The sequence below is a fragment of the Syngnathus acus genome, chromosome 1, assembly GCF_901709675.1.
Source record: "Syngnathus acus chromosome 1, fSynAcu1.2, whole genome shotgun sequence".
NCBI classification, from domain to species: domain Eukaryota; kingdom Metazoa; phylum Chordata; class Actinopteri; order Syngnathiformes; family Syngnathidae; genus Syngnathus; species Syngnathus acus.
The window spans coordinates 872873-899535 of record NC_051087.1 but is presented as its reverse complement, the minus strand read 5'-3'; the positions used below and the strand labels follow the sequence as shown (position 1 = coordinate 899535).

The window sequence follows — 26663 nt, the reverse complement described above, 5'->3', positions numbered from 1 at the left end:
TTACACACAAGCACTTCGGCAACGTTGTGGAAAAAGTTCTATTTCCTCTACTCCAGCCTTCTGTGGTTATTGTTAATTAGCAATTAGCTTATAAACTACGCAAATAGTGTTTTGTTTTTACCTTTGTTGGGTGTGACATTTCTTAAAAAAACATGTCAAAACCCTTTTGACCGTTTTTTGATGCTGAAAAAGAAAAAGTATTTCAAAAAAATAGCAAAAATAATAATTAGGACTAGCACTTAGTTCTCGCGTTTTGTCCACCAGAGGGCGCTACTTTCATTCCATTGAAAGAATGCAGCAACATGATAAACCTTTTACTGGCTTTACTGACATTGTAGAAAAAAGTGCATGAAAATCAATGTTGTTGCCAGTCATTCGGTAAATAATAAAGTCATTATAAATAAACCGAAAATAATTTCCACAGCAGTTTTGAGAAGGTCCTACTTTTGGCGATTGCCGACAAATGAAGGAGGATATTTAATATTTACATGTACATCATGTACTTATTTTTTATTATTATTAGGTCACTTCCCAGTACAAATGTAAAACTTCTCAATATATATATAAAAAAAAATGCACTTCCCACGTTTCCCTTTTAGACGATAGCACCGTGATGACATCACAACAACACACAAAATCATAACAATGTGGCAAAAGTTAATAAACAACAGCAATGAGGTTTTTTGCTAGGTGAATTTGCAACAATTCAAGAGTTTTTGCATTTTGGGCGTCGTGGCGACCGTTCACAGAAGCAGCGCGTGAACCACAAGTCCGCCGCGCTGCATTATTGCGAAGCAAAAAGGTATAAATATGACGAGTCTTAGAAGTAGTTTGTTTTTCTTTTCCCTGCATTTTAAAAGAGTCCCTTTTGCTCTTTTTAGGGTTCGGCCGTTTAACCGGCGAAGCAGACGGGCCCGACCTGGAAGCCGAACTTCTGGCCTGCGTTGCCAAAGTCGCTCACCGCCACGTCGACGACGGGCAGAGCGGAGGACTCCGGGAAGTCCATTTCCAACACTGTCCTTTCCTGTCCCGAGCGCGTCTGGGACAGGGAAAAAAAAAAAACACGCAACAATGGGATCAACTGTTCAAGTGAGATGGGAAGATGGAAAAAGGACAATTGGCCGTGGGCAAAGTGTTAGCGCGTTGTTTCCGCTCACCTGACAGCCGTCGTAGAGGGCGCGGATGAAATGCGAGTTCTGGTGCGTCAGCTCCTCGCCGTCGCTGGCGCGGAAGCGCAGCGCCAGCTGGTGCCCGCCGCCGTGGCCGTCCAGCCAGGCGGCAGAGTTGAGGCAGTGGTAGGTGAATGTTTGCCTGGCCGTCACGCTTAGCAGCTTGAGGAAGTTCATCTGCACCACGTGCACCGGAAGGCCATCCATGCCAGAGTATGAAAACTGAGGGGGGGGAGCAAAAAGGGAGGAGCATGTACTCACCGAATGGAACGTTCAAGTCAATCGCTGAGTGTGTGTGTGTGTACCTTTTTTCCTTTCCGGAATTTACTGAACCAGGTGCCGGGCTTCTCCCCTTTCCACGCGGCCAGCTTCACCTAATGTTTCAAGTCCAATTAGCACCTCAGACATGAGAAGACTTTTTTTTAAACGATGCTTTTAGGCAAACTGACCGACTGAAACTTCTTGTCCGGGTGGAGACACGTCTCGCCCTGGGCGGTGAAGTTGCAAAACACCTTGAAGGAGTCTCGGTGGCAGCCCTGATTGGGGTCGATCCAGTACTCGCCTGGTGGTACAAAAAAACAATAAAAAAAAAACACAGACATGGTTCTGATCAATAAATATTTAAATCTGTGTTGCGATCTTAGATGATATGTGGCGGTACCGTTGGGAAGTTCTGGACTGAGCAGCCAGAGCTCCTTGCAGGAGCGGGCGGGGCTTTGGTAGGTCCCCTGAGGGGTGCGCAGACCCTCCACCTCCACTTTCATGGAGGACAGCGAGGCAAACACCTCCTCCATGCCTTGGCCCTCGTTGCTTTTGTCTGTCCACGCGTCCGACTGGGCCTGATCTCCCTGAATCCACTCGTCGTCCTCCTCGCTGCCATCTAGCATCTCGTCCTCCCCTTCTAGAACTGCAGCGTCGAGGACGTGGGTCCTCCTTTGGGGCCCGTCATCCGGCAGCGGTGCGAGCGCCCGGTGTCCCTAAGAGAGGGTCCACTTTCAATTCTCAAAGTGTTTATTTTTTTCCTTCCCCCAACTGTACTCACCGGGGGTCCTGGAGGTCCTGCGGGTCCAGTGTCTCCTCTGGGTCCAAGTGGACCCTTAATTCACACAACCATTAGTTGAGTGGAGATATTTAAGACACTTGGTGAAGACACTTACCGGATTTCCTTTCGAACCTTTTATACCGATGGCACCCTGAAAAGAGATACAAGACAATCGTCCCCACAACTTGACCTTGCGATGCGTAATTGAACCCAAGAATGGTACTCACGGATAGACCTGTCGGGCCTGGGGCCCGTGAGGACCTGCTGGGCCGACAGGACCCTGGCAATAAACACAGAATCAGAATATACCTAGTACAGAGCGATAGTCGAGACTAAAACGTTTTTCAACACCTCATCTCCTTTTGGACCCAGTAGTCCCTGGTTTCCCGGAAGCCCTCGGTCGCCCTTCTCTCCCATGTCCCCCGGGGGTCCGATCAAACCGATCAGGCCGCCGTGACCCTGCAAGTGTGGCAAAAGTCGAGTCGACTGTTTGCGGACGCCATTAATCCCGAACCCACCTTGTCTCCGATTTTCCCGTGTTCTCCCTTTAGTCCGGCTAATCCCGGCGGACCCTGAAAAATATTGGGCCAAGATCCGTAAATGGAATGATGGCATTGTGATAGCATCGTGATGTAAATCATTTTACCAGAGGACCAGGTGGTCCCGTCTGGCCTGTTGGTCCACTTAGGCCTTGCTCACCCTGACAAAAAAAAAAAGATTGACAATTGTACAAATGTTTCTCGATCAGCTGACTTACAGCAGGACCAGGAATCCCTCTGAGACCCGTTGGACCGGCCTTTCCGGATTGTCCTTGACGACCCACCGGCCCGCGTTTTCCAATAGGGCCCTCTGATCCAGGAGCGCCCTGACATGAACACAGCGGGGACACTATGAGAAGATTGGAACTTTCCCCAAATGGTGATTGCTTTGTGGCACTTACCTTGGCTCCTTTCAGGCCTTCCCTCCCATCTTTCCCAGCTTTACCCAAGTGGCCCTAAAAAAAGATTGTGTTCTTTCATTTTCGGATCAACACAGATTTGGGTTCTAAAAAAAAAAAACCCCACCCTTCGCCCAGGAGGGCCTGGTGGTCCAGGTTCTCCTGCTGCCCCTGGTGGTCCCTGTAGGTAAAAAAAAAAAAAAAAAAAGAACAAGCGGGTTATACGATCAGCCATCTTGTTTTTATATCAATTTAACATTGATGATTTGCACTCACAGATTTTCCAGGCTCTCCAGTGTCTCCTTTAGAACCAACAAGGCCGTCAATGCCCTGACAGAACACAAATTAAAATGATCCGTGTGATTGTGAGGGTCATGTTCACTGGTGGAGAAGAGAATGGACACTCACATTGGGTCCAGCCTCCCCTTGTTGTCCAAGGTCCCCAGTGAGCCCAATAGGACCCTGAGAGCAGAGCGGTCCAATGTTTTGATGGTGACTATTTTTCCGGAAGGGATTCTGAGGGGCTTGGGTGGCTCACTCACCGCATTGCCCTTGGCTCCGTCGTCCCCCGGGGTGCCTCGGGAACCTGGAGGTCCAGCTGCCCCTGGTGCGCCGGTATCTCCTTTCTCCCCTTGGTCACCTGTGTCACCCTAAGGTAACAAAGAAGACGGACATAAATAAAAAGCTCACGTCCAACAGAGTACGGAATAAAAATCATGGATGCAGCAAACTCACTATTTTTCCCGCAAAACCCACTGGGCCGGGATCACCGGATTCGCCGTCCTCCCCCTAAGCGAGAGACGGGTGAGGGAAATTTGTAGACAGTCAAGTGATCGTTTCCGTCCCGCCCCAATGTTTACCTTTTCTCCGACCCCACCGGGCTGTCCAACAGTACCCTGGCGACCCGTGGGCCCCTGAGTAAAACATCAAAGCTCATCAGGACCCAATGAGTTCAGATGCATTCAAATTCAAATGTGTTTTGTACCAGTCCTCCGATTGATCCCTGAGGACCCGTAGGCCCTTGTTGCCCAGGGGGACCCTGAAAAGCAGACCTGGGTTAGTCACGTGTATTTGACGTAGAAAGAAGAATGCGGCAGCTCACCATCAGCCCGACGTGTCCGCTCTCGCCCTTTTCACCGGGGAGGCCCGGCATGCCCTGGACCAAACGAAAGGCACGTCAGAGTCTTGGCCGCTACGGCGCCACGTCCTAATTGGCTGCGCAAGTCGCACCTGTAATCCTATTGGTCCTCTCAAACCCTTGAAACCACGAAGTCCCTCGTCTCCCTTGGGTCCGTACATTCCCTGCTGGCCCCGGGGCCCGACCTCGCCGTCTTGACCCTGGAACACACAGGAAGTCATCCAATTGGTGTTTATTTTTTATCATATTTATTTATTAATTTGATTTTATTCATTTATTCTTTTTTTTTTGGACCAGTGGACATTTCAACGAGCCTACTCACAGGAAGTCCCGATTGTCCGAGTGGCCCCTGAGTACCAGTGGGTCCTGGGGGTCCCTGCGGGAGAACAAAGACATGATCAGTAAGAGGTGTTATGGTTTTTGGCGGCCGTGTCGAGGGTCAAGTTTCAAACTCACAGCTTCGCCTTTATCGCCTTTACTTCCTTTCTGGCCTGGCCCTCCTTGTTCTCCCTGCACACACACACACGTTATTACAATGTGTGTAATGTCATGCAGTCTGCTTTTTTTTTTTAATGTAACTATTGATGACGGGATGTCGGTTTGCTATGTGAGTCGGGTGTTTTTTTTGTTTTGATGACCTTGTCTCCATCATCTCCTGCGGGTCCTGGAGGCCCTGTAGCTCCGAGCATGCCCACTGGTCCCTGGTCTCCATCCTGACCCGCTGGTCCAATTGGACCTTTCTCACCCTAGGACAAACATGCACAGGGGATCCGAGTGATTAATCAGAAGATATGGGGCCTTTTAGAATAGGCAAATTTTGGAGACTTCTTTTTTCTTACACTTACACATGACAACAGGAGCTAAGATAATGACATTCAAAGCAACTTTTGTTTTCTTAAAATCAAATGTTTTCTCTCTGACTAAGTATCAGAAAATAAAACGTCATAATGTTATTACTGTAAGCGCTGAGGCACCCAAAAATATGTTCACTAAGCACAACCATAAATGTGTTTTTGAAAAGGAGCTATTTTACAGGCTCGCCCTTCTCTCCCATCGGTCCCGGTCCTCCACTGGCTCCGGCCCGTCCCGGCTCTCCGATGGCTCCGGCCGGCCCGGGGGAACCTCTCTCGGCGGCCGGTCCCTACACCAACAGGAAATGTCATTTTCACGCCACGGCCATGTCTTCCGCCCCGCCTGATTTTGAGCAAACTCACATTGGCACCTGGTGCTCCAGAGGGTCCTGCGCTTCCTTTTAGACCCGGAGGCCCCTAACAACACAAACCTACGCTCAGTGTCGTCAAAATAATGTCAACAATACAATAAGCAGGATTTGTCGGACTTACCATAACGCCAGGAGCTCCTCTGCTACCCCTGAACCCTTTCAGTCCGGGAGGTCCGCTCTTCCCCATGGTTCCAGGTAATCCGGGATCACCCTGAGGAGAAGCCAAGCCGATGTAAGGCCACTCCACAACTTCTGATATCGACGGACTGGGTGTGGAGTGGGTTTCCCAACCCACCTTTCCGCCTTCCTTCCCTGCCGAGCCGGGTAAACCGTGCTCTCCGGGGACACCCGGGGAGCCCGGGTGGCCTCGGTCCCCCGTGGGGCCGGACTCGCCCGATTTTCCCTGTAATGCACACACAAGCCAGGAGGAGCGGCTCAAAAGAAGAACATTCCAGGGTGAGTTTTGGGCAGGTCATGTTGTGGATGTGGACCCACCTGTGGCCCCACAACACCAGAGGGTCCCGGTGGTCCCGTTTTGCCTTGGAATCCCTGCAGTTCCAAAGAAAACGCTCAGGAAAAGCGTAGTCACCAGAGTTCACTAAGGAGAAGAGCCTTACCGCTTCTCCTCGTTGACCCGGGTGTCCCGGAAGGCCGTCTTTCCCGGCCGGACCCTGCACATGTGGTCAATCGAGTTGCGGAAAAAAAACAAGACAAAACTGGAATAATCAGATGAAAGAAGAGCTTTGCCGTATATTCAGATATGTCATTTTTCAGAAATAAAACTGTCAGTGGGGAACTCACAGATGCTCCTTTGGGTCCGGGCTCTCCACCCCGTCCTTGAGGTCCTTGTGGTCCCTTAAATAAAATGCAAATGGCTCCATGAGTGTGTTTTGGCAATTCAGTTATTTCTGCTCCTCTCTCACCCTCTCGCCGGCCGATCCCGGGGCGCCGTCGTGTCCGGAAGCGCCCTGATAAAAACCGATAAAAAAAAAAAAGGAGAAGGTGGCGGGTAAAGTGTGGCTCCCTTAAGTGAGGCGAGTCAGCTGACCTTTTCTCCAGGTTTCCCCGTGGGTCCTTTGGCCCCTCTGCCTCCCCGTGCCCCCTGAAGCGACATGCCACTTTGATTTATGAGGCAGTTTTTACTTCTCCAAATATTTCCCCCTCCAGAAAGCCAGTTTGAATCTCTAATTTTAACACCTTGGACGATATTTTTGCTGTATCCAGGTGTACCTAACAGAGTGGTACTTACATTTGGCCCCCTCTGTCCTGCACTTCCTGCTTGTCCAGGAGGACCCTGCGTACACAGAACAGGATGTTTCTGGATCAAGTAAAAACCAAAGCGTTACTTTTTTTTTTTGGGGGATACAGACTTTTTTGCCTTTCTCTCCAGGAGCTCCTAGTACTCCAGGAAAGCCATCAGCGCCCTGTGACGAGAAACAAGACCAACCAAGTAACGTATCGCACCTATTTACTGTTTCTACAGTATGTGGATTATTAATGAAATGACCTTTGGCCCAAGTCTTCCTTGATAGCCTGGCAAACCGGGTACTCCTAGTTTTCCCTGAAAAACAGCAAGTTGGCTGGGCGATATACTTTTGAAATAAAATGTCAGATTTTTTCCCTCAAAAATCTGGATACTAAACTTAGCCCCTCTCCTACAAAGTATGTCTTTGAGTTGAGCTGTATCTCTTCAACCCGACACTCCATACCTTTTCCCCAGGGGTCCCCGGGGGTCCGCTTTCCCCCAAAGGTCCCGTTTGCCCTTTGGGTCCCTCTGGTCCGTCTTCCCCCCGTCCTCCCGCAGCGCCATTGTCGCCGCCATCACCCTTGCCGCCCATCTCACCCTTGGCTCCGGGGAAGCCGTCCTCACCCTGAAGACGGAGCCGAAGGAGGTTAGCAAAGACCACGGCGGTGGAGGAAATAATGACGGTGCCGTGGCTGGAGATCACCTTCTCGCCTTTGCTGCCCTTTAGTCCTCGAATGCCGTCTGCTCCCTGGCCAACACACAAGCAAAGATGGAAGACGTACAACATTTGCCCTATTGAACTCATTTGAGGCTCATCTTGGCCATTTAATCAATAAGAAAGACAAATAAATAAATAAATAAATGTAACTAAACAACACAGATAAATAAACCAATAAATAAATGTTTGGCTTGTCCTGGACAAATTCCACCCCCGACGTCAGGTTCCTTAAGCAAGCTCAAAGTGCCATTTTGTTTTTCCCGGCTACAAGTGCATAGTAGCCGCAATGTCTCCTACCTTGACTCCTCGTTGTCCGGGATAGCCGACGGGCCCCTGCACTCCCACGGGACCCTGTGAGCCAAAACGACACGTTTGGAGCACTCCATTTCACCAGCCCGGATGATGACAAATGAAACAAAGGTTTTACCGGCAAACCTTTTTCACCGGGAGTGCCTTCGCGTCCGGGATGACCCTGTTGGCGAGAACATACTCCAGTATCGCTAAGATGAGAGAGGCCGGCGTGTCACTTGGTGCGAGCTTACGGGAGGGCCGTCATTTCCGGGTAGACCCTGCATGCCTTTCTTCCCTTGCGGCCCCTGTTAGACAAAACAGAAAAAGTTGAAATCCTTCCAAATCAGCAAAGCTAATAATCCTCCCGTGGTTTCCTGGCTTTTACCTTCTCTCCAGGCAGCCCGACTAATCCCTGCGGACCAGGAAAGCCCTGAGGGAGACGTGGGGGATTTGCGTTTGTTCATTTTTTACAGGGATTCTGCTCTTATTTTTAGTCTGCTTCTACCTGAATTCCAGGGTTGCCCTGCTGTCCTGGTGCGCCGATATCCCCCGGGGACCCCTTAAACACACACACACATGAAATCATGGCTCCAGATCAGGCTAAAAATATCATTTCAAATACTCACAATGTTGCCCTTTGAACCTTGCACGCCATCGATTCCCCGAATGCCCTGCGAGAAGAAGCAAGAGGAATTTAAAAAAAGTGCGCGTGCGCGCTGTTAGAGTGGTGCTCACTCTAACTTATTTTGCAAGAACCACACGGGAGACAGTATGCCCTTTTAAACACCTGCAGGTGGAGAGTCATTCGTCGCTGTGCATACAGCGATGATCGAATGAGGTCTGACTCTGGCCTCTTGCAAGAGCATTTTTATTAAGAGAAACAGGGTGGGGGTGAGAGTGGACTGGATGGAGAGAAAGCCCTTGACCTCTAGTCAAAGCATAGCAGGGGGTGTTTTACGACGACGTGTAGGATGGGACAAGCTAGGTTATTTATTACAGGTTACATTCCAACCTAAGCATAAAACTAATCTAGCTAGGTTATTTATTACAGGTTACATTCCAACATAATCATACGATCAAGATAATCTGGAAAACCCTGACACGAAAAGTTCACACTCACCAACTGTCCTGGGGGTCCCGGGCGACCTCGAGGGCCGTTCATGCCTCTTGACCCCTGCAACAAACTCCATTTTTAACACTTGTCAAGCAAGTTGAGTCGTCAAAGTTCCTGAACTCTATTGTGAGCGCGCGAGCACTCACGGCATCGCCCGGTTGTCCTCTCGGTCCAGACGGGCCCTCGGAACCCTGCGCGACAACGTAGCGGCGTCAAAAGCAACCGCCAACAGGCGTGCAAAAGGACTCGCACGGATTAGCACAGGTTCTACCTTTTCTCCCGGCTCTCCGGCAGGACCTAGGGGGCCCGGTTTTCCCCTCTCGCCCTGAGGAAAACATCAAGTTTTTCAGAGCGGTTGACAAACTGGCCTCATGCTAGCAGAGGCTTTATTGGCCATGGCAATTTTTTTTAACTTTCGGCTGCATTGAGTGACTTTCTTTTTCCAGTCCTACTTACTTTATGTCCCATGTCGCCGGGCAGACCAGGCAAGCCGTCGAAGCCTCTGTCCCCCTGCGAGGACAAACCATTTGAGGATGACATTTGGAACATTTGGTGTTTGGCTGCTCACCTTGACACCCGTCTCTCCGATGTTGCCTCGCCCGCCGTCCGCCCCGCCTCGTCCCTGACAAACACCCAAGCACACGTGAGCTTCGGTGCGTCACGCGCGTAGAAATTTGCGAGTAGAAAAATCGCACCCTTTTCCCGGGGCGTCCGTTCTGGCCTGGGATGCCGGGGGCTCCGGGTGAACCCTGAGGGCGGGGCCGTCGTGTTAGGTTGAAAGGCGTGTGTGTGTTACCATGACAACCATTGTACACTTACAGGTGGTCCCATTTCTCCATTGCTGCCCTTCAGGCCGGATGGACCTGGGATGCCCTATAAATAAATATTTTTTGAATAAATACTTCAATACAGTGTGTGCGTGTGAATAGAAACTCACAAGTGGACCAGGTCGTCCCCGAAGGCCAAGTGGACCGGGAGGACCCTTCATTGACAACTACAAAAAGAAGTGTATGGTGTGATTTAAAGAAGCAGCGGCCATTTTCTTTTTATTTTCGGTGTTCTTTGACCTTGGTCTGCTGCAGGATGGCCTGAGCTTGAGCCTCCTGTGCAGAAAAGATGGCTGATTTCTGACCACCACCTGCCCGGAACTGCAAACACAAAAACAGGGACTCAAGATTCTGTCCTTAGACTGACTAAATACAGATTTGTTTTTTTTGTTTTGCTTTTTTTGAAGCATCGTCTCTATTAAAGACTCAAGACTCCCCCTAGTGGCTGTGCAGACGGCCGCAAAGCTTTATCCAAAATGTATCCACTTAAAATTTGACATGCTTTCCAATTAGCACAATGACACCAAACATGAACAATGAGACATCTCTTTTTTTTTCTCTCTCCCTCTCTCTCTCTTCAAGTTACCGGCAAGACCATGACGTTTCCCGGCAGTCCCGGTATCCCGTCTACTCCGTTCTGGCCCGGCAGTCCTGGGTGTCCCTAAGGAGCCCGCATAGATTAGACCAGCTCAGTGCACGCCTGCCAACACAGATGACAATTCTGACCAGTTCTCCGGGGTCTCCTCGAGGTCCCACCGGCCCCGTGATTCCGGGAGGGCCTGCCGGTCCCTGCACACAAATGAACATATTTATGTGGATGGTTTTATCCGTTTGACTCAAGTGAGTGATGTGTTCTATACCCTGTAAGGCACCAACCTGATGTCCCGGAGGCCCGTACGAACCTACAAATTGTGTGCCCTGAAATCACAACGACACGAAAAAAAGTTACCAAACATCATCTGGCAGCATCTGGCTGCCAAGGAAACCGCGAGAATCAAAAAGGGGGCTTCATTTAGACAAAAGTAGCCCGTTGCCGCCATCATGTGGCACCTAAAGGCAATGACATGCCAAGTGCAATCAAATTTTCCTTTGACATCGCGATTAATAGGATTGATTTGACTCAAAGTTCCCAGCTAATGTTGAAACAACACGTAATTATACGACAGCAAAGACACATTTATTGAATAAAAATCTTTCTCCACAGTAGAGAATGTGTGAATGATTCTGAATGCAGCAATTCACTCCATGATTTTTTTTGGAGCCCATTTCAGTGACCCCCTGATTGACATAGAAAACAATGAATGTTTCCAAACACAATCAAATGAGCTTTCTTACCACTCCTAAAAGTGCGGGCTCTCCTTTCTCTCCTTTCTCCGGTACATCCTGGAAGACACCAATAGGATCAAAATGTCGGTCAGGAACATTGAAATCTGTCCAACTGGGCGAGTACCGATACCGAGTTTGGGTATTTTGCCGATACCGACTTTATCGAAAGGTATCGAGTACTCGTAGAGGCTGCCAATACCAACGACAGTCACAGACAAGCAAAAAATAAAATCTGCCATAGAGTAAGTCCTCCTTGCCAGTAGTTGGTGCTATACAGATATTTTGTCACACCTGTGTTCGATGCTTATGTTGTGGCCCAAAACAAAAACACTTATAGGTGTTGTGTCAGGTTTTGGTTGCTACCTGCGTGTCCACACGGTATCCCCTTTCCCTCTCAGCAGGCCGGTATCGTTCATCCACTTCCTCTTCTTCGTAGTCGTACTCCTTCAGCTGGTAGTCGTCCGTGGAGTTGTCGTAGTCCTCGTATTCGAAAATCTGTCCGACCAACGAGCGGTTAGAGGCGAGTGGTCAAAAAGCAGGAAATAGGACCGGACGCCATCCTCACCTCATACTCGATGAGGTTGGGTCCGGTCGTCACCGTGGAGACGACGACGTCCTGGTAGATGTCTCTGAAGTCGTAGGCGTCCAACTCCTCGGCTACGTGCTGCTTCTTTGGCGTCACGTCCACCTGAAGAATCAACGCCAAGGCCCATCAATGTCTGGCCGCTGAACGTGTTCTTCACGACACCGACTTTTGTTCTGGTATTTCAAGCCAAGTCCAAGAGCAACAAGAATTTGGAAACCTGGACGACGGGTACTTTTTTTTTTTTTTTGTGATGAAGATTAGAATCAAGATCATTTGGACAAAATACATCTGGAAGGCGCCCACATCTAATTTCTTTCCCCCAATGCGGTTCAAAGAAGTGAAAGGAAGCAAAGCCCTAACTCCTTTGCTGTTTATCTTTCAATTTGGACTGAGCTCTAGAGTGGCCGTAATAAATCCTCAAAAAGAGCCCAAAAAAATAAAATAATAATAATAAAGAAAAAGACATCCTGCAGCGCTTTTGAGCCCACAGCCAGATTGTAAATCACACAGCAGTAGGCAGGAAAAAAGAAAAAAAACATTTGTAGTTTTTGGAACTAAAACAATCTAACAGGTTTGAAAATAAATGTTGGCTTCTTTTCAGACCACCAGCAAAACAATAAAAGTGGACGGGGGACTTTTCTGGTCGAATAAACATTGTAAACATATGGTAGTCACCATATATTAGTGGGCTTTCTCCTTTGTTTGCATCTCTGTATGACTGACCTTATACTGCCACCCTGTGGCCAAAACGGGCACAACATAAGGAGCAGCACAATGAATTGAATTGCGGCATTGAATGGTGGCGTACAAAGTGTTTCATTGCTTACATTCCATTTAAGCTTTATTCACCCTTTTTCTTTTTCATGAGGACGAAAGAAAAGAAGATACCTGGTTTTAAAAGTTGGCATAATTGCTCCACTGAGTATTTCCTTCTGGGCCACAACGCAAATTATGTGTGGTTCATAAATACTTGGAATATTTGTGAAGAGCTGGCGGCATACTTTGGATTTACAACTTTCAGCACCTGCCACATGACGCCTGAAGTGAGGTTGCTCACCTCATCGGCGGCGATATCCATGACGATGCTGTGGTAGGGCAACGCCGCGTCACAGTCGGGGATGAAGTCCCTGCAGTACGTCTCGGCCGCCGCGGGGTCGTCCACCAGCAGAAGCTGTTGGATGTCACCCTGTCCAGGTGAAAAAGTGGTTTACATCCAATGATTGTTGTTTATTGGTGACTCGGCACGCAGCCATTCTTATTGTCGAGTGAATCTCAGCAGCCAACCTCAAAGACGTCTTGGTCCAGCAGTCGCGTTCCGAACACGGTGACGCCGTCGGTGCTGACGTGCGCTTGGGGTCCGCGCAGCAGCTCCAAAGTCTCCAGCTTGACGCAGTCCAAGTAGAGCGTCACCTGCTGGCCCTTCACGCTGTAGGCCACTCGGTGCCACCTAGTGGAAGTGTCAAATTGTCTCGGATGCTCACAAATATGCACGCCTAAAATTCCTGTGCAAGTGAGTGTATCGTGCTGGAACATTTTGGAAATTAAAAATGAATACATGAATGAATGAATATAAAAATAAATAAAATGAAATACAATTAAATCAAATGAAAGATACATAATGGGTCATCTTCCATTTGTATGCAGCACAACAGCTAAATGCTGCTTCACCATGTTTGTCGTTTGTCTTTTTTGTACGAGATGCTCATCAGCCGCACGGTAAACACGCAGACGCAAAGTTGCGTTTGGTGTTGGAGCCAAACGTGTACATTCGGCGAGTCGTTTGTTACCCACTTGCCATCCGCCAGGTTGATCCTCCGAAACGTCGGGTAGAGTTCCGGAGCGGGCTGACCCTCGTGGTCCTCGTACAGAAAGACGGGAGAACGTCCGATCTCCAAACCCAACTGTTGCGTACCCTGCGATTACGACAACGACTTCAAAATACAAAGCGTTTGAGACTTAACCGACTCATTACGGAGTGTCATCTGCAAGCATCTGAAGCTTTGATGTAATGAAGTTGGTGACACCCACCTGAGGGTCATACAGGGACAGCAGAAAGACCTGCGAGCCCTTCACGGCTCGAACTGTGGTCATCAGTGAGAAATCTTCCGGGAATGGCGAATCTGAGCCGAGGAGGAGCGCGTGAGAACTTCATTCGTCCACGAGGTTCGGCGGGAATCGAGCTTACCGGGAAAAAGCTGCTTGGTGGGGGCGCTCAGTTGGATCTTCTTGTTGATCTTGAAAGCGAGGTCGGGATCTTCGTGGCCCGTCCTGCTGGCGCACAGCCCGGCCTCCAGGGACACGCCCTCCAAATCCTCGGACAGCTCCAGAACCTTCAGGACGTCGATGGGACTGGCTGTCAAAGACAAGACGGGAATAGACAAGACCAACGTTAGCTTTTGCCAACGCTCGAAATTGTCTCCATTGTTTGCAAAAAGTAGCACACCCTCATTTTCAAGTTACTGATATCATCTATAAATGCTCTATTTATTATCTTATTTTTCTAATCAGTTTTTTTTTTATTATAATGAAAGACTGGAGAAAGAATTATTTATTATTTATTATCATTATTATTTTCTAATTATCTTTGCTCTTTGGGACAGAAGCGATATAACCACAAGAGAACTGTGAAAAAGAGATTTGTTGGACAAAGACAAGATGAGCGACATCCTCATAAGCAAAGTCTTGAAAAGAGAGCAAAGCTAACAAGTGGAGAACATGTCTCGACTGGTGTGATTCAACTTCACATGGATTTGCGAGCATGATGTCAACCTTTCTTATGCACACACACACACACACACACGGCGGCCATGTCATGTTAAAGTCTGCCAGATGTGAGCACGTGTTTGTAATTCTTACCTTTATGTGGTGACTCCCAATTTATTTGCTTTTGTTGTTGCTTTATTGGATGAGAAACTTTGGGGTGTCAGGGTATAATCAAGGGGAAACAACAAATGTTGTGTTTGGTAGTAAAAATAACAAAAAACCCACAAATTGTTTTGCTTCTATGCCTCCCACAAAAAAAGGATTGAGGAAGAAAAAAAAAAAAGTATTTTGCATAAAAATCAATAGTCACATAATGCAACGCAAAAAATATACGCAACATTTCAAAATTCCTCAAAGCTACTTTTAATATTTCGGAGTCCCCTTTGGCCAAATTTTTGGATGGCCTGATTTGGTTTCTGGTTTTTTTTTTTTAATTCCATGTGAAACAAAACAGAACCAACACTTTTGCATCAAAAGACAGAAAAACTTAGCTAACATGCTAATCCATTCGCTACGTTTTGTTATTCTCGAAACTTTATACAGTAAACTCTGCTTTATTTTTCTGCTGAGCTTGTGCAAAGTCAGCCTTTGTTTTCAGTTTTGTTTTTTTTGTCAGCAAACGTTGGGCGCAGTCGGGACAAGGCAAGACACGGACAGTTTCCTCTTCAAATAAACGCGCGCACGTGGATGAAAACGGCAGGCGGAAGGTGGCAAGCGACCAATCGCGCTACTGCAGCATGTAAGGGATGACAAGTAGGACCGACCGAGTGACATCCACTACGGCGACCAATCAAAGTACACAAAAAATTCTGCATTTTGAGGAAAGGAAAAAAAATAAAAACTTGTCAAGGAAAAAAAGAGCACATCTGGTCACGGAAGAATAACGCACATGTTCCATAAAAGTTAGCCTTGCTAAGCTAACCTTTAGCCACACGCAGATGCACTCGTGGTGGAGTTGCAGCTGCATGGCCTGAGGAGCAGTTAACAGAGGCGTAAAGTTACCCAATCTGTCAGTCATTGGGAAGCCTTTGGAGTGTCCTAATACTTTTGTCCACCTGCAATCACATTGAGCAGGCAACGTCAGGCCGATAAGAGAAGACTTGGATGGAAGGAGTGAGCATGTGTTTCATATCCTCTTGGCTCAAAGACAATGAAAAATGTTTCCTGCTGTCTTCCGCAACACACACACACACACTCACACACACATGATCAAGTCGACGGCCCATTAGCTTGAGCATCCTTGCACGTAATCTTAGTTGATCGCCGGGGTGTCAAAGGCATATCAAAGTCCAAGTTTTGCAGTCACGTCGTGAACAAAGAGCGGGGAGCGCACTACCCCGACCCCCCCCGTCTCACACTGTCCAGTACTTCCCAAAACGTTTCTGATACCTCGAGTGACGCACTTTGTGAAGAAAAACTTGTTCTATTATTTTTATGGAAGTTGATGCGAGACAAAATTTCAACATTATAAGGAGGAAAAAGAAGAGAAAATAATGTTTTGATTGTTTCCTAATCAATTAAAATAAGATTTATTTTTATTTTTTTAGCCCAAATCATGACGAGAACCACCTTCACGTGACGCGGGTATTTTTACATTTCTTATTTTTCACTCGTATGACAGATAAAAATGATTAAAAAATATTTCCGAGGTGTTTTGGGGAAGTCAGAATAGTGGAAACACTTGTGAGCGGTCATGCTAGCAGCACGCTACAACCTCAGGCCACACTTGATTTACAACGTATTATGTCGCGTACGCAAGTATGTTCATCTTTCCAGGAATGACTGACAGGTGGAATTCCAGTTTTTACAAATATATGTCATCCAGGTGTGAGGGTTGCTATAAAGTTCATGCCCTGCCCTAGTCCAGGCCATGTGAATTCTGCCCGGTCAACCTTGCCTAGCAACAAACGACACAGGAAAATCTTAATTCTGCCAATCAACAATCAGATAGTTTGTCATTGGCTCACGGGGCAGTTAGGAGTGAGCCCTGTGAACTCTGCCTGGCAACAAATGGACATTCTTTTCATTGGCTCGTCAGGCGAGTTACATTTGATGATGGTGGCAACGGTTCAACAAAAAGAGTACAAGTCGGCATGAGAAATAAGCAGCATTCACACATGAGTAGATTTTGAAGCTGCGCAACATGTTGGAAAATGCACCCGGGCGCTGAGTAAGAGCAGGTATGGAAGAACAAGTCCAAACACATAGACGACATGTATCTAGAAGTAAATGTGCACTACGTGCACAACTACCCACAATAATGAGAATAATAATATTGATCGTAACTTTTATTTTATGATTATATTTTAACTTTCGTGAATTTTATCTTTCAGTATAAAATATATTTACTCAATTTAACGTGTATGACTTTACCGAGCAACGAGCGTCAAATTGATTTTATTGTTCCGTGAGGCTGTTTACTATGACAAATTGTAATTGATGACATTTGCACAATAATGAGCATGTTGGCGGGGGTGAAGGAAAGTTTAACAACATGTCCATCACCTCCCCGAGGGGGCTTTGGGTGGACGGGTGATGAAAGGCAACCTGCAGAGCCCCGAGCATCTCAACTTCCATCCATCCATTTAAAAAAAAACAAAAGCCAGTCTGCCAACCTGCTGCTCGTTTGCAATTTTCACATACAAGACAAATATTTAGCCGAACGATGTTTCATATCCACGGTCGGGTCGCTCCGAAGTTGAGGTAGCCCCGCTACAACTTTTACGTTGACAGGCAACTTTTTTTCCTTCCAACAGACTCAACAATGTCAACTAAAAGACAGCCGAGCCTTCTTCTTACCTGCTACGGAGCTGCGAAGCCCGACGGTGAAGAAGAGGAGCAGCGTCCACCCGTCCATCCTGCGCATCCTGCCTACGTCTTCTCGGCCTCCTTTCCTTCCTTCCTTCCTTCCTTCCTTCCTTCCTTCCTGCTGCTCCTCCTGATTAACGAAGCATGAAGGCTTTAATCAATTCAAGTGATAAACGTCCGAGCCAGCGGAGCCGCCACGCGTCTTTTTTTCTGGATGGTGCTAAAAAGAAAAACGGCAGGGAGGGAAGAAAAATCCCCCCCTCTCCAATTATCGCAAGTTCACTCTTCCCTCCCACCTTGCACTATTTTTCCCTCACTTTCTCTCCCCTCCTACTCCCCCCCCACCCTTTTTATGAAACATTTAATTACTCTTGTAATTAGCATTTTGAACGGACTCGAGGAGTAAGTCCGACAAATGACAAGACAGGTAAGCGTAATTATAAAAGAACACTTCTGTGATTAGTTTTCACAAAACACACACACACACATGCACAGAGCATGCTAGGACAGGACAAAGCGGCTGCCCAACTAATCAAAATATGCTGCTGCAGATTCCTGTGTGTCTTTGCCACGCCGCTACACACACACACACACACACACCACACACACACACACACACACACACACACACACACACACACACACACACACACACACACACACACACACACACACACACACACACACACACACACACACACACACACACACACACACACACACCACACACACACCACACACACACACACACACACACACACACACACACACACACACACACACACACAATAAAAACACAACGTAAAAAGGTTTTGCTTGCACTCTTCATTCAGTCAAAGATCAAAAAGGTCTGTAAAAGTCCATAAAGCAGCCGAAGACGTTTTCTTAATGGGGGTGAAGAAGGCAGCTGGGATTACATGGCGTCCATAAATGCAGATGTTGGTGTTTTTATTTCAGGCTAAAATGGAGAATCTGGTTCTGCCCTGAGAGCTAAAGGTCGTAAAAATGTGACATTAATTGATTTTTACATTTTTACGATAGTGACTTTTTCTCTGTACATTTTCCACTCATTTTTAACAATTTGTAATTGTTCACCCTGTTGAGGAGATCTTCAAAATCATGTTGTAGAAAAAGTATATATTTTTTAAAATATATAAAAGAAATTTCAAATGAGGATCACTGATCAACTGTTTATGTGAATGATCGATTGCAAAATAGAAAAATAACCTAAAGGCAACGTACCCGTAGGACGGGGAGAGGATAATCTGCATCTTGTCCATGTGACTTTGATCCTCTTAGGCTGAGCGGCCATCCCGTCCGTCATCCCGTCATCCCGTCATCCCGCCTCAGGCTGCAGTGGACGGAGATGGCGAGCGGCGGGCAGAAAGTGGTGCTGATCACCGGCTGCTCATCGGGCATCGGCCTGAGGATGGCCGTCACGCTGGCCAAGGACCAACACCAGCGCTACCACGGTACGTCAGGTCTTGCCGCTTTGCTGCGCCGGGAAAGAACAGTGACAGACTTTATGAAAAATGCATTTTGATTTATGGGATTTTTTTTTTTCACATTTACTAAAGATAAGTGATACATCAGAATTCAATTAGATACAATAAAATAAAACAAGAAACATCTACAACTAATGCATCCTAAAATTTGGTGATGTGGTGTAGCTAAGAAAGGTTCATTTTATTTTTAAGCATCTTAAATAGAATCATTCTATCGCCAAACTATTTTTGTGTCAGGAACGTACACAAATGAGGAATCCTAAAAAGCGCAGACAATCACATGAGCCAGTGAACTCAGTTTGACACGTCGCACGTGACGACGCTCTTTTTACAGCCTGGTCGTAATCTGCGCTATTTGTAGCCTCGGCTTTATTCCCGTTGGAAATTATAAAAATAGAAATAATCCCAAAGCCTTTATTGCTCCTAACAATGGTGTCTAAAGGGATTGCTAAGAGTGTGTTGACATCACGTTAGCGATCTACAATGTTTTTAGCGCACGTTAGCCATAACATCTTTGCTAAAGTGAGAGTAAGAAGTCGAAACATCTTGTTGAAATGCCAAGACAAAATGATTTTCAAAAACAATTTATACTGTTTTTGGAGATTATTTATTATTCTGTAGCCTTTATATATATATATGTTTTTACTTTGACTTAAGTGAAGAAGTTGAATTGTTTGCCAGCTCTGAACCAACCCATTAGCATTGTTGCTAACAGTGTCCAACTAAGTGGCTTTTGTGTTCAAATATATTCATCCTCCTCAGATCCTCGCGCCAATTAAGTCTCGGGAGATTTTCAGTTTTCAAACATTAAGGTTGGTGGTGGTCTGGATGCTTTGAATTTTGAGGAATATAACAAAATGGAGTTCCTTCATCCACAGTCATCGCTACAATGCGAGACCTGAAGCGCAAGGACAAGCTGGTGGAAGCTGCCGGCGACGCGTACGGGAAAACGCTCTCTCTGGCCGTGCTGGACGTGTGCAGCGACGACTCGGTCAAACAATGCATCAACGGCATCAAGGATCGCCACGTTGATATCCTAAGTGAGTTGGTTGCGTGAGTGGAGCTCGCGGACTTGCCAGGAACACAAGAGATTCAGAAGCTCCTGACTCAAGTGAGCGGAATCAACACAAGGAACTCAAAAGATGCCATTGAATCAGGTGACTCAGATGGTTCACTGACCTGAGCTGGTCAGAAAGACTCAATTGAGACAAGTGCCTGAAAACTCGATGGAACGCTGCAAATTCAGATGAATGAGATGCTTGAGTCAAATTAGTAGACTCACTGTGGCCTCTGAGGAATCGTGAGATTGACTCAAATTTTCAGACTCACTGAAAATGATGAGGTTGACCACAAGTTGTGTTTTCCCCGACTTAGTCAACAACGCGGGCATCGGCCTGGTGGGGCCCCTGGAGAGCATTCCTATCGAGGAGATGAAGAAGGTGTTTGAAACCAACTTCTTCGGTGTGATCCGAATGATCAAGGAGGTGATGCCTGACATGAAGCGACGCAAAGGGGGGCACATCATTGTGGTCAGCAGCGTCATGGGACTTCAAGGTGGGAAGTGAGCACCTCCGAAATGGATTGCTGGCATAAACAGATGAACAAAAGTTTTGAGTTAATCCAAAAGTTTGGACCAGTTAGAGTGAACATTGTTTTTGTTTGCTTGTCATGAGCAGGGGTGGTCTTCAACGACGTCTACGCGGCTTCTAAGTTTGCCATGGAGGGCTTCTGCGAGAGTCTGGCCGTGCAGCTGCTCAAGTTCAACGTCACGTGAGCATCATTTTAAACGCCGGGACACCTCAAACCTTTTGGCGACACATTTTTGCAACAGCGCATAACCGTTCCATTCGATATGATACAAGGTTGGCTCAGCTTGAGAAGGATTCGATTCGATTCGATGCACTTGCATTGTCTACTTTATTGGCATGCTCGTCCCCAAGCATTTTTTTAATAATAGAAGATAACTTACAGTACATTATTTTGAAGACCTCCCATTGCTACGGCTCATGGACCCCTGGAGCTTAGTTTGAGAACACAATCCCTGATTGGTGCGTTCATACCCAGGTTGTCGATGATTGAGCCCGGCCCGGTTCACACGGAATTCGAGGCCAAGATGATTCAGGACGTGCGGCAGAAGGAGTACCCGGGAACCGACCCGGACACGGTGCACTACTTCAAGAACGTTTACCTGCCGTCTTCCGTGGACATCTTTGAAACGCTCGGACAAACGCCGGATGACATAGCGAGAGTGAGTCACTCTTATCTTCGTTCTTCATACTGGCATGTTTTTTGGATAATAATAATCAATAATTATCAATCTCAATGAATTTCTGGCATCTCTGGCGTTTTCACAGTGCACCAAGAAGGTGATCGAAGCCAGCAGGCCGCGATTCCGCAACCTGACCAACCCCTTGTACACGCCCATCGTGGCCCTCAAGTACGCCGACGAGACGGGCGGCCTGTCGGTCCATGCCTTCTACCACATGCTCTTCAACCTGGGCTCGCTCATGCATGTCAGCATGACGGCTATGAAGTACCTCACTTGCGGCTGTTTGAGGAGCCGCACCGTGTCGCCAAACTAAGGAAACCCAACAACTGCTGGGACAATTTCACACCAAATTTCGGAAACTGGAACCGTTAGACCCAAGATCACGCAATATTACCAGCAACCAATCAACTTCCAAGACTGCGTGAATGTGTATGATTTTGGATACACATGGACTTTTTAATTCATGTAAAAAGCTGTAAAAAAATAAATAAAACATTTTTAAGAAACAAACTACGAACTGTATAAGTAGTGAAGATTTTAAGGATAATTATTGTTGCAGTCGTGGCACATCATAAAAATAAATTCTACTTGGAAAGAAAGCATCAAATCACTTTGTCATGCCATATTTTCTTCTGTACATACAACTGATGTAATAAATCAGTCCCTTCAGCTTATGCTTCATTTTTTGTCTGATAACAACCTACCTGTTGGATGCCTTGGGTTGGCGACATACTGGTAAATAGTTCAGTGTCATCTTGGTCTGATGATATCCAAAAAGATAACAGCACGATTAAGAGAATTGTTTCATGTTAACACCAGGAAATGGGTTAGCTCAAATATCTGTTGTAAAATCTGCAATTCAGCCCAAAACTAACGAAGTGGTTTCTAGGCAGTTAACCACATGATTAATTAATTAGATGTATTCACTTTTACATACATTGTCACAAATGAAAAACTGCGTCAATAATTAAATGACACTAGCTTAATTGAACGTTCGATTTAAAATGGCTGCCTAAGTTGAACGCTATTGTTTACATGTTTACTTTAATGAAGAAATTTATTTCAACCACCCTTCCGTATATTAACCAATTAAACGATGAATTGGACGTTTTTAAGCGAATTCTGACCGTAAACTCCTAATTAAATGACACTAGCTTAATTGAACGTTCGATTTAAAATGGCGGCCTAAATTGAACGCTATCGTTTAAGTGTTTACTTTAATAAAGAAATGTATTTCAACTACCCTTCAATACATTAACCAATTAAACATTGAATTGGAAGTTTTGAAGCGAATTCTGACCGTAAACTCGACTCGAGCAGCGATGATTACCATTCTGTGTCTCGAGACAGGATCTCGTCCATCAGCTTGCTTGTGCCGATCGGCTAATCGGAAATCGACTGCTTTGACCTGCGGTGAGTGCAACGCGTAAATTCTTCCGCCATCTTGCAGGGGTCCGTGCCAAAAAGGAGAGGGCGGTTAGAAGGAGAATCGACACCCAAAAGCGAGCAAACATGTCTCGTCGGCGGACGAACACCTGACATTTTAAATAGTAGCGTCCATGGTGGTGAGTGGTCCTGCTAACATTTCAGACGTCAAAGGAACGACACGTTCACCAGGTGGGAACATTTGCAATTTAGCACCGCGTTAGCATGTGGGCTAAAAATATCGTCCCTAATCGCCATTCGCCAGGTGATTTTCAACGTCAAGCGACCATAGCGATGTTACGTGCTTTTCACCAACGTTATGTCTCAACAAAGTTGCTCTTTTCTTACAACCACTTTCCACAATTTGAATCTTTTTGAATTGTTGTGACCCCCGAGCTTCTGTGATTGCATCCCTAAACGTCGAACGTTAATAACATTTATGTCTGTCAATATATTTCAGGTTATATCAGTTAAAACTCACGATACAGAAGTCTCCTTGAAATTGCATTCAAATTTAATTTCTGGTAAACATGTTTCAGATATCAATAATAATCAAAGAAAATGTCTTGTCTCATGGACTGCCTCCAATTTCATCAAAGTCAACCCACAAATGTTGATCATCTGGAGTCACAATAATGAACGTATGGCTACAGGCGAGGAGGATGGCGTCGGCAGCGGTAGGCATGTCCGATCTGTCGGATGAGATCCTTCTGTGCATCCTGCGCCACGTGCCCGTGTTCGACCTGCTCACCAACGTGGTGCCCGTCTGTCAACGACTGCAAACGCTGTGCCGCGACAAGAGTCTGCTGGCGCACGTATGCCTGTCTGAGGAGTACATGGTACGCACGTGCAAATAGGGGGCTGCTTTTTTGCTTAGCAACAAAACTAACAATAGAACAATAGCATTTTCTGGGGTCTGTCTTTTTCCTAACCTTTCTCAGTCCTCTTTGCACAGATGGACGACAAGATGGTCCGCCACACGCTGCGGCTGCTGTCCAATCAGGTGCAGTCCCTGAGCCTCAATGGCGTCTACTGGCTGAGCAGCGGCGTCATGGATTCGGTGGGACGCTGCAAGGCGGTGACGCGTCTGGACGTGAGCGGGTGCCGGCTGACGGCGCCGCGCCTCTCCCGCCTCGTGGCCTCGTTACCTCTGCTGAGCTCTCTGGCCTTCGACGTGCAACCGGGCTTCCATGCCGGCAAGTTGGCCGGAGAGGCGGTGGACCGACTCAGCCGTCTGGCGGAGCTACGGCAGACGCTGTTGACGCCCAGCTACGGCGTGGTGCCGTGCTGCACTCAGCTACGCAAGTAAGGACCGCGCAGGAGTTACACGACCGTAAAATATATTTTTCCTAGTGACATCTTCTCGTCATTGTTGCGTTTGCGGGCCATCAGGCTGATGCTGCAATTCGACATCTCGGACGTGACCAGGGAGGGCTTTGGCGTCAGCTGCCATCTGATGGTGGGGCAGAGCAGCGTGCCGCACTACGAGCAGCTGGAGGAGTTCAGCGCCCGACTGGCTCCCGGAGAGGTTCCTTCCTTTCAATGCCACCAGTATTTTCACTTGACTTTGATTTTTAGTCCACGCAATAAAGATGAAAACAGCACACTGTGCTCCTAAATGATCGCAATCGATTTCCTTCACCGTCTGTCCTCAGGTGAACCAGACGTTGCTTCTACTCTACCTGGCTGTGTTCAGCGTGCACGTTCCCGAGCGCCTCCGCGTTTTCCTGGTGTCCGTCCCCGGGCCCAACCCGACGCCCTGGCCCGCCGCCCCCTCACTGGCCCAGAGCTTGGGCCTCCGTGGCGACCTGGAGGCGCTTCAGTTGCCCCGCTCTTGGCTGGACTCCTCGTCGCTGAAGCGGGCCCTGGAGGGCAACAGCCCCAGGCACCTGAGCTTTAGCCGCTGTCCTGCTCTGTGGCCACAGGTTAGACCAAAAAAAAAAAAGTGTTACAGAGTCAACGTTGACTTATCAACCTGCCTACTCGCAAGGTGTTCCAGTCTTTATTGGAGGGCGACGTGCGAGACGCCTCGCGGCTGCTGAGCCTCAACTTGAGCGGCATCAACCACGTGCCGTACACCGAGTGCCGCGGTGCCGAGGACCAGCTGCTCCCCGCCAACATGAGCCGACTGGCTTCTCGCTGCGTCAACCTGCGCCACTTGAACCTGATGCACACGCACTACCATCACCAGCACGCCGACGCCCCGCTGCCGGCTGGGCCGCATTTATGCGCCAGCCTGGCTCAACTCCGCCACCTTCGCTCGCTCACCCTACCGGCCTGCGCCCTTTCGGACGGCGTCCAGGCGCATCACAGCGCCGCGCACAACTCGTCTCTATTACTTCTACACGGCTTGAAGAAAGTCCCTCGAGTGGGCGTCCAGAACTACAAAGCGGGCTCGCAAACAGGGACCCAAGCTTGGTGTGGTGAGTAACGTGCTGCATCTATACTCCGACATTGACTCAAGTCACTTTTTTGTCGACTTGTCAAAGTAGTTCAAGAAAAACATAATTTGATACGTGCCCGCAAGTCAAATCATTTGTATCTAAAATCAACTTTTGCTATTGGAAAGAATGGAAATGTCATTAAGCCCTTCTAGCTACAACAAAACAAGAAAATATATTTTTCTTTTAAATAAGACAAATGGCTCTGTGCTACAGTCTGACTAGACTTGACTTGAATCATTCTTTCACTTCCAGGGGAGACCACCTCAGGAATCAGCCAGCTGGCTGCCGAATGCCTCTGCCTGGAGACCTTAGAGCTCATCGGGCCGGGTTTCGTCTCGGCTCTTCCCCGCCTGGAGCCGTGCAGCCGGGCGAGCGTGGAGCCCCGCGGCATGTGCGCTTGGGCCCGGGGGGTGGGCGACGCCCACCTGGCCGCCCTGGCTGGGTTTCGCCGCTTGCACCGCCTGACGCTCGCCGGCCTGCCCGGCGTCCTTCGGGGCACGGGGCTGGCCCACCTCGTCACGCAGTGCAAGGACCTGCAGGTGTTGTCGCTGGCCAACATCGGCACGCTGAAAATCATGAACTACAACGCCTCCCTGCTGGAGGCACTTCGAAACTGCTCGCAGCTACGAGAACTCAGGTAACGTGGACGGCCCTCCAAGCTACTTTCACTCAAGTCTGCTTCAAAAGTACCATTTTTGGCCCATTGTATTTGTCGTGCATGTGTGTGTTCAGGTTAGAGCAGCCCTACTTGAACGCCAACTTCACCTTCTTCGACGCCCTCTCCTGCTGCTCGCGCCTGCAACGCTTCTGCCTCATCTCGCGCAACGGCTCCTTTGAGGCGGCGGCCGCCGTGTCCTTTGTGGAGCGCTGCGGCAGCGTGGTCATGTGCCACATGTTCACCGGCGGCACCTTGGTGGCCTGCCAGAATCTGCAGAAAACTCTCCTCGACAGGTCTGCACAAAAGCGCAGAGCTTTGCGATTTCTTTTAGCAATTCATTTGGGGTTCATATTTGATCGTTTTACTTTGCAGGTTTTCTTCCAAGCGTCCAGGCCTATCTGCGGTCATTTACCCGATTCAGCACGAAGACCTGCCCTCCGTCATCAGAGACATCCCGCTCACCTTGTTGGACGGCACCACGTTGTTCCAGAGTCACGTGGCCCAGCCGCCACGTTTGTCACCATGGTGATGTGAATGCAATAACCGCCAACGGTGCTGCTGCTGCTGCTGCTGGTTTATGCTTGAAAAGACTGACTCGGCTTGCTTGTCCCGTTTTCCAGGATTTCTTTTTATTTTGTGTTGTTATGCCTCAAATAGTTACATTTTTTTACGATGAGATTAGAGGGAGGCTTCTTTGAGAACTATCAATTTTGACTCTTTTTAAGGGATAACTTGCCACTGTTTTATAAGTGCCAAATGAATTGTTTACAAACATACTGTATATTGGACCTACAATTCCAATAAATTATTTTTCAGAAACGAAATTTTTTTCCTTCACGGCAAAATGCATGATTAAAAGAATGTTTAAACATGATACTTTCAACAACTTGATTCCTTATTTTTACATTTTTATTTAATATTCCATTCTTAATTGTTGCTTTACTTAATTGTATATTACTTTCCCAAATTTAAATTAGATATAAGTTGAATACGAAAAGCTATATGATTTTTTTTTAAATAAACGTGAATGTAATAAAAAAAAAAAAAAACAGCCTTGCCTCCAAGCAAACATCAGTCGAATACAGATGCTATCGATCGACCCAGAACACTGATTAGAACGTGGTAACTTTCAATCTTTTATTTACAAAAAAAAACCGTAATGCTTTACTATAGGA

The 26663-nt window shown here is 47.4% G+C and overlaps 3 protein-coding genes across 8 annotated transcripts; 2 read left to right on the top strand and 1 right to left on the bottom strand.

Annotated features, from left to right (window-relative positions):
* Positions 1 to 249: 249 nt before the first annotated feature.
* On the bottom strand, positions 250 to 17283 carry LOC119126095 (collagen alpha-1(XI) chain-like). Its single transcript, XM_037257151.1, is given in 67 exon segments — positions 250 to 1039; positions 1158 to 1391; positions 1475 to 1543; positions 1619 to 1731; positions 1831 to 2146; positions 2212 to 2265; positions 2327 to 2362; positions 2439 to 2461; positions 2464 to 2491; positions 2563 to 2670; positions 2730 to 2783; positions 2858 to 2911; positions 2969 to 3076; positions 3152 to 3205; positions 3276 to 3329; positions 3425 to 3478; positions 3557 to 3610; positions 3691 to 3798; positions 3884 to 3937; positions 4009 to 4062; positions 4134 to 4187; positions 4251 to 4304; positions 4379 to 4486; positions 4609 to 4662; positions 4743 to 4796; positions 4925 to 5032; positions 5320 to 5427; positions 5501 to 5554; positions 5630 to 5719; positions 5804 to 5911; positions 6004 to 6057; positions 6126 to 6179; positions 6310 to 6363; positions 6432 to 6476; positions 6557 to 6610; positions 6758 to 6802; positions 6879 to 6932; positions 7016 to 7069; positions 7218 to 7379; positions 7458 to 7502; positions 7770 to 7823; positions 7900 to 7944; positions 8015 to 8068; positions 8149 to 8193; positions 8269 to 8322; positions 8390 to 8434; positions 8884 to 8937; positions 9024 to 9068; positions 9149 to 9202; positions 9334 to 9387; positions 9446 to 9499; positions 9573 to 9626; positions 9697 to 9750; positions 9815 to 9871; positions 9945 to 10025; positions 10291 to 10365; positions 10431 to 10493; positions 10581 to 10622; positions 11040 to 11087; positions 11394 to 11525; positions 11596 to 11718; positions 12674 to 12802; positions 12901 to 13063; positions 13408 to 13529; positions 13645 to 13736; positions 13802 to 13969; positions 17179 to 17283. Coding segments are annotated over 67 exon segments (5217 nt in total). The 5' UTR covers positions 17246 to 17283; the 3' UTR covers positions 250 to 892.
* Positions 7990 to 26362, top strand: fbxl18 (F-box and leucine-rich repeat protein 18). Of its 3 annotated transcripts, none has more exons than XM_037257281.1 (9): positions 7990 to 7994; positions 23048 to 23225; positions 23342 to 23691; positions 23779 to 23914; positions 24042 to 24311; positions 24377 to 24809; positions 25083 to 25467; positions 25563 to 25781; positions 25861 to 26362. In XM_037257281.1, exons 2-9 carry the CDS (start codon positions 23049 to 23051, stop codon positions 26015 to 26017), a joined length of 2127 nt encoding a protein of 708 aa, XP_037113176.1. In that variant the 5' UTR covers positions 7990 to 7994; position 23048; the 3' UTR covers positions 26018 to 26362. The 3 variants fall into 3 exon arrangements, with proteins under 3 accessions (XP_037113176.1, XP_037113166.1, XP_037113158.1); XM_037257271.1 differs by lacking the exon at positions 7990 to 7994 and adding an exon at positions 22398 to 22569 and having other exon boundaries at positions 23037 to 23225; XM_037257263.1 differs by lacking the exon at positions 7990 to 7994 and adding an exon at positions 22398 to 22578 and having other exon boundaries at positions 23040 to 23225.
* Positions 17541 to 21568, top strand: LOC119126163 (retinol dehydrogenase 8-like). Of its 4 annotated transcripts, none has more exons than XM_037257326.1 (7): positions 17541 to 17614; positions 18487 to 18659; positions 19571 to 19732; positions 20067 to 20246; positions 20369 to 20462; positions 20757 to 20940; positions 21047 to 21568. In XM_037257326.1, the coding sequence occupies exons 2-7, from the start codon at positions 18554 to 18556 to the stop codon at positions 21272 to 21274; spliced, it is 954 nt and encodes a 317-aa protein (XP_037113221.1). In that variant the 5' UTR covers positions 17541 to 17614; positions 18487 to 18553; the 3' UTR covers positions 21275 to 21568. The 4 variants fall into 4 exon arrangements, with proteins under 4 accessions (XP_037113221.1, XP_037113219.1, XP_037113218.1 ...); XM_037257324.1 differs by lacking the exon at positions 17541 to 17614 and adding an exon at positions 17946 to 18035 and having other exon boundaries at positions 18145 to 18659; XM_037257323.1 differs by lacking the exon at positions 17541 to 17614 and adding an exon at positions 17952 to 18183.
* Positions 26363 to 26663: the final 301 nt, after the last annotated feature.

Bases quoted from the DNA above. Each gene is read 5' to 3' on its own strand.
- LOC119126163 (XM_037257326.1), top strand. From the start codon at position 18,554: ATGGCGAGCGGCGGGCAGAAAGTGGTGCTGATCACCGGCTGCTCATCG. The intron at 19,733-20,066 runs GTGAGTTGGTTG...TCCCCGACTTAG, and splicing joins TCGCCACGTTGATATCCTAA to TCAACAACGCGGGCATCGGC. The intron at 20,941-21,046 runs GTGAGTCACTCT...GCGTTTTCACAG, and splicing joins CGCCGGATGACATAGCGAGA to TGCACCAAGAAGGTGATCGA.
- fbxl18 (XM_037257281.1), top strand. From the start codon at position 23,049: ATGGCGTCGGCAGCGGTAGGCATGTCCGATCTGTCGGATGAGATCCTT. The intron at 23,692-23,778 runs GTAAGGACCGCG...GCGGGCCATCAG, and splicing joins TGCTGCACTCAGCTACGCAA to GCTGATGCTGCAATTCGACA. The intron at 25,468-25,562 runs GTAACGTGGACG...GTGTGTGTTCAG, and splicing joins TCGCAGCTACGAGAACTCAG to GTTAGAGCAGCCCTACTTGA.